Below are 13,403 nucleotides of genomic sequence, written 5' to 3'. Positions count from 1 at the left end.
AACCTTGAACATATTCTTCTTAGAGAAGAAAACAGACTAAAGCCAGGTGGTTGGAATCTCAAATAAGGATGCGCTTGTCATAACAAAATTCCAGCATCCTTCCTCCAAAGGACACAGACAAAGAAATGATTTCTAAAAGAATATGAACTTTCTGCTTTTAGGCAAAAGTGACAGATATGGCTCAGGCCTTGCAGATATGTACCTGAGACATAGGCTTTATACCTGGGTACATCAGGAGGGGGAGACTCCATGGTTTGAAGCAGCCTCCCTCTCTGTCTCCTAGTTCCACACTTCTCCAACCTCGCTTCCTGCCTCAGAGCCTGAACTGTCCTTTGCCTCCGATTCTTCCTGCTCACTCTTTGTTGTTTAGTTGTTTAGTCGTTGTGTCCGACTCTTCATGACCCCATGGACCATAGCACGCCAGGCAATCCTGTCTTGCACTGCCTTCCGCAGTTTGGTCAAACTCATGTTCGTAGCTGCTCACTAAACCTGGTTATCTCACCTGCGTATTGTTACCCTGCAAAGGGGGTCTTAATTCCTCTGGTTCTTTAAGTGAAAAGAAGATAAACAGTTTGTGGAAAGGATTCCAAGAGAGGGCCAGAGGATATCTCTAATAGCTAGCCATCTTGTATGCACTTCAAGGCACTTTTTCTACATACGATTACCTCTTGCCCAAACCTTCCAACCTCATGGTCTCCGAACCAAAGAGAGGGGCTACCAGGCCTGCATGGTGGAAAGGCTCCCCCTTTGGCACCCAACACTCATCTCCCAGGCAGGCCTTGCACCCAGATGGCCAGGCTGAATGTCTGATGAGAAGTGAATTAGGAGGGGAGTTGAGAGACAGAGCAATAGCTGCTACTTAGTGGGAGTATTTTGTGATTCACATGTAAGAGGCTTGGGAAGGGCTGGCTGCTTCTTTCTTTCAGCACCAAAACAGCAACAAGTGCAGCTCCTTGCCGCCTGCCTTCCTCCTCCTCAGACAAGCCAAGCAACATGCGAGAAAATCGAGCTTCAAGAAGGCCCCTGAGGGCTCCTCTCTAGCCTGGGCTGTGGGCTGAGTGGGGGTGGGAGGCTTGGAAGACAAGCCTGGCCGGACTGGGGGGGGGGTATTGCACATGTGATGTCAGGCATGCACGACAGCCCCCCCCCCCGTTAGTCCCCATTTGGTGTGCCTGCCCTGTACAAAAGCAACCGCAGCCAAGAGGTAAAGACCAGCAGCTGCCAATGGCCAGTTTGATGGATCACAATGCAATAAACAAGAACATCTAAAACATTAAGTACAAAAGGTCTGTGACTAGTGGTCAGTTATTATGCATTGGTGTTTTTATTGGTACCAACATTCTTATTTAGACAGGCCTACTGAGATGTTTGGGGGCCCAGGTGGCGCTGTGGGTTAAACCACAGAGCCTAGGACTTGCTGATCAGAAGGTCGGCTGTTAGAATCCCTGCAATGGGGTGAGCTCCCGTTGCTCAGTCCCAGCTCCTGCCCACCTAGCAGTTCGAAAGCACATCAAAGTGCAAGTAGATAAATAGGGACCGCTCCGGCAGGAAGGTAAACGGCGTTTCCGTGCGCTGCTCTGGTTCGCCAGAAGCAGCTTTGTCATGCTGGCCACATGACCCGGAAGCTGTCTGCGGACAAATGCCAGCTCCCTCGGCCTATAGAACGAGATGAGCACCGCAACCCCAGAGTCAGACACGACTGGACCTGATGGTCAGGGGCCCCTTTACCTTTACCTTACTGAGATGTTTATATAGCTTGTAAGAATTTTAATTTGTTTTAGTTTATTCTATTGTGGTTTTACCATTTGTTAAATAAAATGATAATTTTATTGCTTTATCCTTTTGGAAACTACGTTGAAGTTTTTTTCTACAATGAAGTGGAGTGTAAATTTTATGAAATTAAATACTATGAATAAATAAATAAATAAATAAATAAATAAATAAATAAAGGGATTTACCATGTGTGAAGCTACATTAAAATGAGAAGTATTGCAGTTCCATTACTGCTTCACTGCAGTTCAATTATAAATTAATATTTTAAGAGTCAAGTGCTGTCTTTCGTTTTGGTTGTGAGATGCTCCTTTGTATTCAGATCAGGCCTGAATATGATAATGTAGCACTTGGGAAGGAAGATGCAGCCCAGGAGCCCAGCACTGGAGGCCAACATAGAGAAGATCTGCACGGCCACCATGTACTTCCCCTTGGTGCTCAGGTAGGTGGGCACAAAGGACACCCAAACACTGCAGAAGACCAGCATGCTGAAGGTGATCAGCTTGGCTTCATTGAAGGACCCAGGCAGCTTCCTGGCTAGGAAAGCCACCGTAAAGCAGATGGCAGCCAGGAAGCCCATGTAGCCAAGGACAGTGTAGAACATGGCCACAGACCCTTCACTGCATTGCAGGATGATCTCTCCAGCCTGAGAGTGCATGTCAGAGTCTGGGAATGGAGGAGAGCTACCCAGCCAGATGACACAGATGAGAATTTGGATACTGGAACAGGAAATGACAATGGAATTAGCCAGACTCTTTCCCAGCCATCTCCTCACCCTGTTTCCTGGCTTAGTGGCCAGGAAGGCCAGCACAACGGTAATAGTTTTTGCCAACAAAGAAGAGACAGCAACTGAGAAGATGATCCCAAAGGCCGTCTGCCTGAGAAGGCAGGTCACTTTCCTTGGCCGGCCTATAAACAGAAAGGAGGACAAAAAGGAAAGGAGGAGGGAGACAAGGAGGATGTAGGAAAGGTCCCTGTTGTTGGCTTTGACTATGGGAGTTTCAAGATATTTAATGAATATTCCTAAAACAAGGCCTGTGATTAAGGACAAAAACAGGGCAATGGAAACCAAGAGGATCCCCAATATGTCTTCATAGGCTAGGAAGGTGATAATCTTGAGGATGCATTGATCTTGGTCCTTGTTAGGGTGTTGATCTTCTGGACATTTGGTGCAGTGGTCTGCATCTGCAATGAGAAAGAGTGACTTCATTGTCCTATGATTTTTGTTCCATGTATCATACAGGTCTTTGTATTAGTCTCGATTCTTCAAGAATATATTGGGTGGCAGCTTCTACCAGAGGCCTAAAATGTCCTAAATCATGGTCTTGAGACTCCTGGCTTCACTCTGTCTACCCTTTTGGGGCAGCCTCTTCTAGTTGGTGGGACATGCCTTGTTCGGATAAGGGCTTCCTTTCCGTCTGGAATGCCTTACCTTCCTGAGTGGAGATGGACCCATTGGGACATTGAGCACAAGCATAGCAGCAAAACGGTTTTCCTTCTTGAATCACTTTGACGTACCCAGAAGAGCAGCTTTGGCTACACCTTGAATGTGGAAGTGTCTAACCATAAAATGAATGAATATCAAGTAAAAAGTGTTAGGGATGGGTGAATAAGCCACAGAACTGAGTAACAGGCAAAGAAAATACACAACCACTCCTCTTTTTAATAGAAAATTGCTCTAGCATCTCCCCCACAGAAGAAAGGTCCTTGTAGATTAGACCAGAGGTCCCTCTGGTCCAGCATTATTTTCTCAGAATGGGAAACCACATATCCTTGAAATGTTGTAAATGCATTCTCTAAAAAAGGCATCCCCAAACTGCGGCCCTCCTGATGTTTTGGCCTACAACTCCCATGATCCCTAGCTAACAGGACCAGTGGTTTGGGGAAGATGGGAATTGTAGTCCAAAACATCTGGAGGGCTGAAGTTTGGGGTGCCTGCTCTAAACTGATATCAGCATCTAGTCCTATCTGGGGCAAATGAAGCAGATGAGATGGATGCAAAGCTTCACTGCCACATGGAAGATGGAGCAAGCTTGTTTTCTCCTGCTCTGGAGGGTAGGACCTGAACCAATGCCTTCAAGTTACAAGGAAGGAGATTCCAAGGAAACATCAGAAAGAACTTTCTGGTCTCCCTCGGAAGGCTGTGGACTCTTTCCCTGGCAGTTTTAAAGCAGACGTTTGATGGCCATCTGTCATGGATGCTTTAGCTGAGATTCCTGCATTGCAGGGGGTTGGACTAGATGACCCTTGGGATCACTTCCAGCGCTACAATACTATGGTTCTATGAAATGCCTTAGGATGAGAAGAGCCTTAATATTTACTGCAGTAGGGTGAGGCCTCACCGGGGGTTTCTGCAAATAACACCCACCTAGAGTTCTGAAGGCCCTGAAGAACCGGGATTCTTAACCCTTGGTTTTCCTCACCTGAGTGAGCTGCCCAAGCCACACAATGGCATCCTCGTCAATGCTGAACCTTTTGTCTGGAGGTGCTTTCTGCTTTAGACTCCCAATTTTCACAGAAGCCACAGAAGTGTTGGGCCACACCACCCTGGCAAAAATATCAAAGTTGGCTGCCAACTCCCCATCCCCATCCATGGAGGCATTGTGAGATCCAAAGTTCCTCAGAAATGAGTGGAACTAGAACGAAACATGGATAAAAAGAACATTACTTCAGTGCTTCCCATTTGGGGATGGGGCAAAATGTGAAGTTATTTTATTGGAAACTAGCTGGCCCTGCATGCGTTGCTGTGCGTTAGTCTGTCAAATGGAGGGTAATAGCCCCCCTTCAGATCCCCCTGAGTCTCAGAGTCCCCCTGTTTTACAAGTTCTCATGGTGAAGGCGGGGTTTGTGGGTGTGGGCTAGACTCCATGGGGAGGGAGGAGGAGGTGGAGGAGGAGCTGTGGGAATAACGCCACTTGAGGGTGCTGTTTTAGTTTGTGGAAAAGCAGGTTTTTACCTGCGCAGGTATGAGATGTGAGGAATCCAAGGTTGTTAAAACACTCGGGTAGTGGCATGGACCGTTGTGTCCAAATTCCAGGAAAATCGGTCAAGCGGATTTAGAGAAAAGTGGAGCCCACAGTTTCACCTTTTTTACGTTTATATTTGTTGTTTAGTCGTTTAGTCGTGTCCGACTCTTCGTGCCCCATGGACCAGAGCACGCCAGGCACTCCTGTCTTGCACTGCCTCCCGCAGTTTGGTCAAACTCATGTTCGTAGCTTCGAGAACACTGTCCAACCATCTTGTCCTCTGTCGTCCCCTTCTCCTAGTGCCCTCCATCTTTCCCAACATCAGGGTCTTTTCCAAGGATTCTTCTCTTCTCATGAGGTGGCCAAAGTATTGGAGCCTCAGCTTCACGATCTGTCCTTCCAGGGAGCACTCAGGGCTGATTTCCTTCAGAATGGATAGGTTTGATCTTCTAGCAGTCCATGGGACTCTCAAGAGTCTCCTCCAGCACCATAATTCAAAAGCATCAATTCTTCGGCGATCAGCCTTCTTTATGGTCCAGCTCTCACTTTCATACATCACTACTGGGAAAACCATAGCTTTAACTATACGGACCTTTGTCGGCAAAGTGATGTCTCTGCTTTTTAAGATGCTGTCTAGGTTTGTCATTGCTTTTCTCCCAAGAAGCAAGCGTCTTTTAATTTCGTGACTGCTGTCACCATCTGCAGTGATCAAGGAGCCCAAGAAAGTAAAATCTCTCACTGCCTCCATTTCTTCCCCTTCTATTTGCCAGGAGGTGATGGGACCAGTGGCCATGATCTTGGTTTTTTTGATGTTGAGCTTCAGACCATATTTTGCGCTCTCCTCTTTCACCCTCATTAAAAGGTTATTTAATTCCTCCTCGCTTTCTGCCATCAAGGTTGTGTCATCTGCATATCTGAGGTTGTTGATATTTCTTCCGGCAATCTTAATTCCGGCTTGGGATTCATCTAGTCCAGCCTTTCGCATGATGAATTCTGCATATAAGTTAAATAAGCAGGGAGACAATATACAACCTTGTCGTACTCCTTTCCCAATTTTGAACCACTCAGTTGTTCCATATCCAGTTCTAACTGTAGCTTCTTGTCCCACATAGAGATTTCTCAGGAGACAGATGAGGTGATCAGGCACTCCCATTTCTTTAAGAACTTGCCATAGTTTGCTGTGGTCGACACAGTCAAAGGCTTTTGCATAGTCAATGAAGCAGAAGTAGACGTTTTTCTGGAACTCTCTAGCTTTCTCCATAATCCAGCGCATGTTTGCTATTTGGTCTCTGGTTCCTCTGCCCTTTCGAAATCCAGCTTGCACTTCTGGGAGTTCTCGATCCACATACTGCCTAAGCCTGCCTTGTAGAATTTTAAGCATAACCTTGCTAGCGTGTGAAATGAGCGCAATTGTGCGGTAGTTGGAGCATTCTTTGGCACTGCCCTTCTTTGGAATTGGGATGTAGACTGATCTTCTCCAATCCTCTGGCCATTGCTGAGTTTTCCAAACTTGCTGGCATATTGGGTGTAGCACCTTAACAGCATCATCTTTTAAAATTTTAAATAGTTCAGCTGGAATATCATCACTTCCACTGGCCTTGTTATTAGCAGTGCTTTCTAAGGCCCATTTGACTTCACTCTCCAAGATGTCTGGCTCAAGGTCAGCAACCACACTACCTGGGGTGTACGAGACCTCCATATCTTTCTGGTATAATTCCTCTGTGTATTCTTGCCACCTCTTCTTGATGTCTTCTGCTTCTGTTAGGTCCTTACCACTTTTGTCCTTGATTATGGTAATCTTTGTATGAAATGTTCCTTTCATATCTCCAATTTTCTTGAACAGATCTCTGGTTTTCCCCATTCTATTGTTTTCCTCTATTTCTTTGCATTGCTCATTTAAGAAGACCCTCTTGTCTCTCCTTGCTGTTTTTTGGAAATCTGCATTCAGTTTCCTGTATCTTTTCCTATCTCCCTTGCATTTTGCTTGCCTCCTCTCCTCCGCTATTTGTAAGGCCTCGTTGGATAGCCATTTTGCTTTCTTGCATTTCCTTTTCCTTGGGATGGTTTTCGTTGCTGCCTCCTGTATAATGTTACGAGCCTCCATCCATAGTTCTTCAGGCACTCTGTCCACCAAATCTAAATCCTTAAACCTGTTCCTCACTTCCACTGTGTATTCATAAGGGATTTGATTCAGATTGTATCTTACTGGCCCAGTGGTTTTTCCTACTTTCTTCAGTTTAAGCTGGAATTTTGCTATAAGAAGCTGATGATCTGAGTTACAGTCAGCTCCAGGTCTTGTTTTTGCTGACTGTATAGAGCTTCTCCATCTTTGGCTGCAGAGAATATAATCAATCTGATTTCGATGCTGCCCATTTGGTGATATCCATGTGTAGAGTCGTCTCTTGTGTTGTTGGAAGAGAGTGTTTGTGATGACCAGCTTGTTCTCTTGACAGAACTCTATTAGCCTTTGCCCTGCTTCATTTTGAACTCCAAGGCCAAACTTGCCAGTTGTTCCTTTTATCTCTTGATTCCCTACTTTAGCATTCCAATCCCCTGTAATGAGAAGAACATCCTTCTTTGGTGTCATTTCTAGAAGGTGTTGTAGGTCTTCATAGAATTGGTCAATTTCACTTTCTTCAGCACCGGTAGTTGGTGCATAAACTTGGATTACCGTGATGTTAAAAGGTCTGCCTTGGATTCGTATCGAGATCATTCTGTCATTTTTGAGATTGCATCCCATTACAGATTTTGCCACTCTTTTTTGACTATGAGGGCCACTCCATTTCTGCTACAGGATTCTTGCCCACAGTAGTAGATATGATAGTCACCCGAACTGAATTCGCCCATTCCCTTCCATTTTAGTTCACTGATGCCCAGGATGTCAATATTTATTCTTGTCATCTCATTTTTTACCACATCCAGCTTACCTCCACTCATGGTTCTTACATTCCAGGTTCCTATGCAATATTTTTCTTTACAGCATCGGACTTTCCTTTCGCTTCCAGGCATATCCGCAACTGAGCGTCCTTTCGGCTTTGGCCCAGCCGCTTCATCAGCTCTGAATCTACTTGTACTTGTCCTCCGCTCTTCCTCAGTAGCATGTTGGACGCCTTCCGACCTGAGGGGCTCATCTTCCAGCGTCATAACTTTTATATGCCTGTTGTCTTTGTCCATGGAGTTTTCTTGGCAGGGATACTGGAGTGGCTTGCCAGTTCCTTCTCCAGGTGGATCACGTTTAGTCAAAACTCTCCACTATGACCTGTCCATCTTGGGTGGCCCTGCATGGCATAGCTCATAGCTTCTCTGAGTTATTCAAGCCCCTTCGCCACGACAAGGCATTGATCCATGAAGGGGTTACGTTTATATATATATAGATAATGTTTTGTTGCTCTGATTGTAACCAAATCTTGCACAACGGTTCCCGAGATCAAGCTTTTAGCACCGCATTCCAACCGCCCCTGGTTATTGCTGGTGTTGTCAGAGAAACAGAACTCTTCTGACTCTGGGGAGGCAGCCATGGAGGCTTTTCAGCACTGGATCACCAGATATACCAATACTGCCTCGAAAGCTCCCTCCACTCTTCCTGCTGCTTGAATGGACAGCCCCTTCCCTTCCGCTCTTCCTGTTCTCCTTATAAGATATGTCTGTGATGATCCCCTGTTCCCATTCATAATTTTCTGCCACAAGATGACGGCACATTCACACGCTGCGGCTTTGAGCTCCTGAGAAGGGTGTGTGCTATTTGGAACTATATGTGTATGGATGTGTTTGCACAATGTGGTGCGAGGAGCAGACTACACCAACTCACGCAGAGAGCTGGTAAACATCGAGCTTGCAACTGACTTTAGGAGTTAGTGTGTTGTGTGACAAGCACACAGAGTGCACTGGGATTGACTGTTTGTGGTGGTGGTGGGGAGGATCAGTTAATTTCATTGTACACAAGTTGTACATTGACAATAAAGGTATTATTATGACATATACAAACACTAAATTTGGCAGCCTCAGAAGTTCCTCCACCATGGGGTAGAAAAATAAGAAAAGGTTGTTGCTTTTTCTATGGTAATGTCATCCGCAACCCGCAAAAAACAAACAAATCCTGATTGGTGATGTCACAGGTTTTTGCGGCTACTTTTGAGTAACGACGTTCCACGCCTACTTGTCTTAAGGTGTTTATTATGGTGCATTCTATTTACAGTGCAAAGTCTATGGAAAATATGTCTGCTTAGTCTGAATCAGAACCTCGCAATGGCTTCTTTCTCTTTCACGCCCAACATAACAGCTTGGGAACGCCAAAGCGCCTCCCCCTTGTACTACGGGGTGCTGTTCGGCTCACTTCAGGCATTGGGGGGGGGGGCAGAGGGCCGTCCTCCTGACTGCTTTCCCTTCATTTCCTGCCCCTCTGCCTCCCTCTCCACTCGGAGTGGAGGCTCTTTGACGCTGCTGTAGCCTTTTCCCTCACTATCTGCTTCCTACCTCCTGTAATCTGATCCGCTGCTGGACTTACTGCTCTGAGAGGAACTCGATCTGATGAGTGGAGGCTGTTCCCTATAAGCCTTCCCCCTTACAGGTGAGAAACCCTTCCAAAATGCATAAATATTGAAGAAGTGAAGGGTGGTTGTGGGATCTCCACAAAGACTGTTCTAAATAATGATAGAGCACTTTTGCACATTTCATTAGTACTATCTGTGATGGCAAAGGGAATACCTGCCATGGCTGTAGCCTCTGTAGCCTCTGCCCATCTCCTCCACCCATCATTGCCACCTGCTTGGATCTGGATGAGTAAGCAGCATTTAAGGCATGTGCCACAACATACACACTGCTGTAGATGTTGTAGTTGATTGGAGAAAGACTCTGCTTGAGGACATCCAGGGGCAATTCCCCTTTTTGTTCACATCTCCGACGTTCTTTTGCAGAAAACAAGTGCTTTGAATTGAAACAATCAAATGTTGTCAGCAAATGATGAACTATGTGACTGAAGTCAAAATTGTCAGGTTTTAGGGCAATCTCTGTCTGAATTAAGAAGGAAAAAAACCAGTGGCGGTGCTGGAAATGTAACTCCCAGTGAGACAATGTTGAGGTGATATCCCACAAAGCTGTTGTGATCCAGACCTTCCCCTCAGTGGACACTTGCCACAATGTGAGTATTTGATTTATAAAGAATATTCCAATGAAGATCGAACGAGTCTCTGCATAGTGAACAAATACGTTGACTTGTCCCCAAGGGAGAAATGAATCAACCTGAAATTTCACTTCATTCTGAGTCATTTCTGGGATTCTGAATGAGATGGCAACACAAATCCCATTTGAGGTGAGCATAGGGGTCAAGGACCTCAGGAACCTTTCTCCATTGTCATTGTCTGGAGCAAAGAGACAGATCCACGTCCATCTGAAATGCAGGAGCAACTTGACAATCCCTGTGTAATGGTGATCATCTTTGGGTAGCATTCGGTAGAAAAAAGGGAGCTGAGTTTTGTCATTGATGTCATGGGAGACAAACCCATAACTGACCTGGATGGGAATGGAAAAGAAAAGTGTCTTGCTTGGCTTCCTTTGAATCCCCTTGTATGCATCTCTCATCTGCATATCACAGAATTTCCATATCAAGTATATATATATTAATAATAATGATAATAATGATAATAATAACAATAACAAAATATATTATTTATACCCCGCCTATCTGGCTGAGTCTCCCCAGCCACTCTGGGCAGCTCCCAATTGAATATTAAAACAATACAGCATTAAATATTAAAAGCTTCCCTAAACAGGGCTGCCTTCAGATGTCTTTTAAAATTAGGATAACTGTTTATTTCCTTGACATTTGATGGAAGGGCATTCCACAGGTTGGGTGCCACTACCAAAAAGGCCCTCTGTCTGGTTCCCTGTAACCTCGCAACGAGGGAACCGCCAGAAGGCCCTCGGCACTGGATCTCAGTGTCTGGGCTGAACGATGGGGGTGGAGACGCTCCTTCAGGTATACAGGACCAAGGCCATTTAGGGCTTTAAAGGTCAACACCAACACTTTGAATTGTGCTCGGAAACGTACTGGGAGCCAGTGTAGATCTCTCAGGACCGGTGTTATGTGGTTCCGGTGGCCACTCCCAGTCACCAGTCTAGCTGCCGCATTCTGGATTAGTTGCAGTTTCCGGGTCACCTTCAAAGGTAGCCCCACGTAGAACACATTGCAGTAATTTATTAATAGTCAAATTGTGCCAGGAACAATCCTAACCAGGTCTGCTAAGAAGCAAGTCTTATAGAATTTCTTGGGAATTAGCTCCAGGTAAGTTGGATTCAGTTGCAGCCTTGGGCTACACTAGGTGACCAAACCCTAGTCATACTAACATTATGTCAATAGACTCTCTGTTGCATTCAATCTGTGTGGATTGGAGTGAAATTCCGCACCCTCTAATCTAGAAGAATTTAGAAAGAAGGAAGGCTGTTGAAAGGACAAATAAAGCTCAAGACTGACAGTACAGTAGCTTTGTCCCTCAGACAGAGAAAAAGGCCATTCAAAGCAAAGTGAAATTAAAGTGCATCCTATTTCACACCTGTGGGATTTTGTAGATCCCCAACATGTTTAAAATATGGACAGCGATTTCAGAATCAGCACCTTCTAGGACAGCCAGCAGTTCATTCTTCCTCCCACACCTGAAGTTTGGAATACTTGCTTGGCCGGTATAGAGCAGCTCTATCATGACGTCATATGTGATTCTTGTATTGTAATAGTTCTCAAAGATATTGTAGCCGAGGGTGATGTTGGGTAAGAGCCTGGGATTCTGGTTGATCTCGTGGATGGCGAGCAGGAAGGCCAGATTGTGGAATAAAAATATGTCTAGTCTCCTGCAAGGTATCATATATGTTGCACCATCACCCTCAATTTAACAACACATGTAACGTTCCACATTCTGCAACATGAAGGGCATTTCCAAGCAATACAAATTTAGTTTTAGAGTGATACGCTCAGTGATAAACAGGCTTTTAATAGCCAACCCACCTTCAAATGTTGGGACAATCCTGAAAGTGAAATATCTTGGTGTAAACATGACGTCAAAGAATTTGAATCTGTTTAAAGATAATTATGTTAAATTGTGGAATGAAGTTAAGAATTATTTAGAAATTTGGACAAATTTGAAATTGTCTTTTTTGGGCTGTATAGCAACAGTTAAGATGAATGTATTGCCAAAGATGCTATTTTTGTTTCAGTCTCTGCCAATAATTGACAAGTTGGAATGTTTTAAGGATTGGCAAAAGGTATTATCGAAGTTTATATGGCAGGGGAAAAAACCCTAGGATTAAATATAAGATACTTACTGATGATAAACAAAGAGGAGGCTTTTCCCTGCCGGATCTAAAGATTTACTATGAAGCAGCTGCCTTTTGCTGGATGAAAGATTGGTTTATGTTAGAAAATTCTGATGTATTAGACTTAAAAGGCTACGACAATGCGTTTGGTTGGCATGCATATTTATGGTATGATAAAGTAAAGGCCCACAAAGGTTTTAAAAGTCATATAATCAGAAAATCATTGTATAATGTATGGATTAGGTATAAAGACGTGTTAGAAAGAAAAACACCTAAATGGATTTCACCCTTGGAGGCCAAGGCTCTTAAAAAGCTTAACATGGAAGCCAGTTGGCCAAAGTATAGAGATTTGTTGATAGAAGAGGGAGACCAATTTAAGTTAAAAACATACGATGAATTAAAACATAAACTTGATGATTGGCTCCAGTACCATCAGATCAATGAAGTATTTAAAATGGATAGAAAATTTGGTTTTCAATCGGAGAAGTCAAAGTTGGAAACAGAATTGTTGGAACCTAAGACGAAATTACTTTCCAGAATGTATAAATTATTGCTTGAGTGGCATACGAAAGATGAACAAACAAAGAATGTTATTATTTTGTGGGCAAAGGATGTTGGACATAATATTATGATAGAGGAATGGGAAAAACTTTGGCAACATAATATTAAATTTACTGTGTGTAGTTTGCTAAGAGAAAACATAATGAAAATGATGTCTAGATGGTACCTTACACCAGTAAAATTAGCTAAGATTTATCACAACCATGATAATAAATGTTGGAGATGTAAGAAAGAAGAGGGTTCCTTTTACCACATGTGGTGGACGTGTCCATTGGTAAGTGACTTCTGGGATAAGATTTATAACGAACTTAAGAAGGTGTTGAAAAACACATTTGTTAAGAAACCAGAAGCATTTCTAGTGGGCATTGTCGGTAAAGAGATTCCTAAGAAAAATGTTTCCTTTTTTATGTATGCCACGACGACGGCAAGAATTTTATTAGCTAAGAACTGGAAATCCCATGTATTACCAACAGTTGATGACTGGCAGAGGAAGATGATGGAGTTTATGGAACTGGCTGAGATGACCGGAAGAATCCGCAACCGGGGAGAAGAAACGACAGAAGAAGAATGGAAAGATTTTAAGTTATATTAAAAAAAATATGCAAAAGTTATATATTAAGATCAGAATTAGGCTTAAAAGAAACTGTGGAATGTACAAATATGTTAAGTATAAAGGAGTAACATAAGATTAGAAAATGTGATTAAAATGTTTTGGAAATTGCTAAAAAATTAATTTGGTAAAGAACCGCAGTTGACGGGAACCCGAGGGGCTCCCCATATATAATGTGAAGCAAAAAGGAACAA

At 43.9% G+C, this 13,403-nt stretch overlaps 1 protein-coding gene across 1 annotated transcript; it reads right to left on the bottom strand.

The window, feature by feature from the left end:
- Positions 1-2,044: 2,044 nt before the first annotated feature.
- Positions 2,045-11,590, bottom strand: LOC148687187 (vomeronasal type-2 receptor 26-like). Its single transcript, XM_088662539.1, has 5 exons — positions 11,285-11,590; positions 9,975-10,244; positions 4,194-4,406; positions 3,203-3,329; positions 2,045-2,955 (listed from the first exon to the last, which is right to left on the bottom strand). The coding sequence occupies exons 1-5, from the start codon at positions 11,588-11,590 to the stop codon at positions 2,045-2,047; spliced, it is 1,827 nt and encodes a 608-aa protein (XP_088518665.1).
- Positions 11,591-13,403: the final 1,813 nt, after the last annotated feature.

Source organism: Zootoca vivipara, chromosome 2 (genome assembly GCF_965207765.1).
Source record: "Zootoca vivipara chromosome 2, rZooViv2.hap1.1, whole genome shotgun sequence".
Taxonomy (NCBI): Eukaryota; Metazoa; Chordata; class Lepidosauria; order Squamata; family Lacertidae; genus Zootoca; species Zootoca vivipara.
The sequence above is the reverse complement of the archived record's forward strand: the minus strand, read 5'-3'. Positions and strand labels throughout refer to the sequence as shown.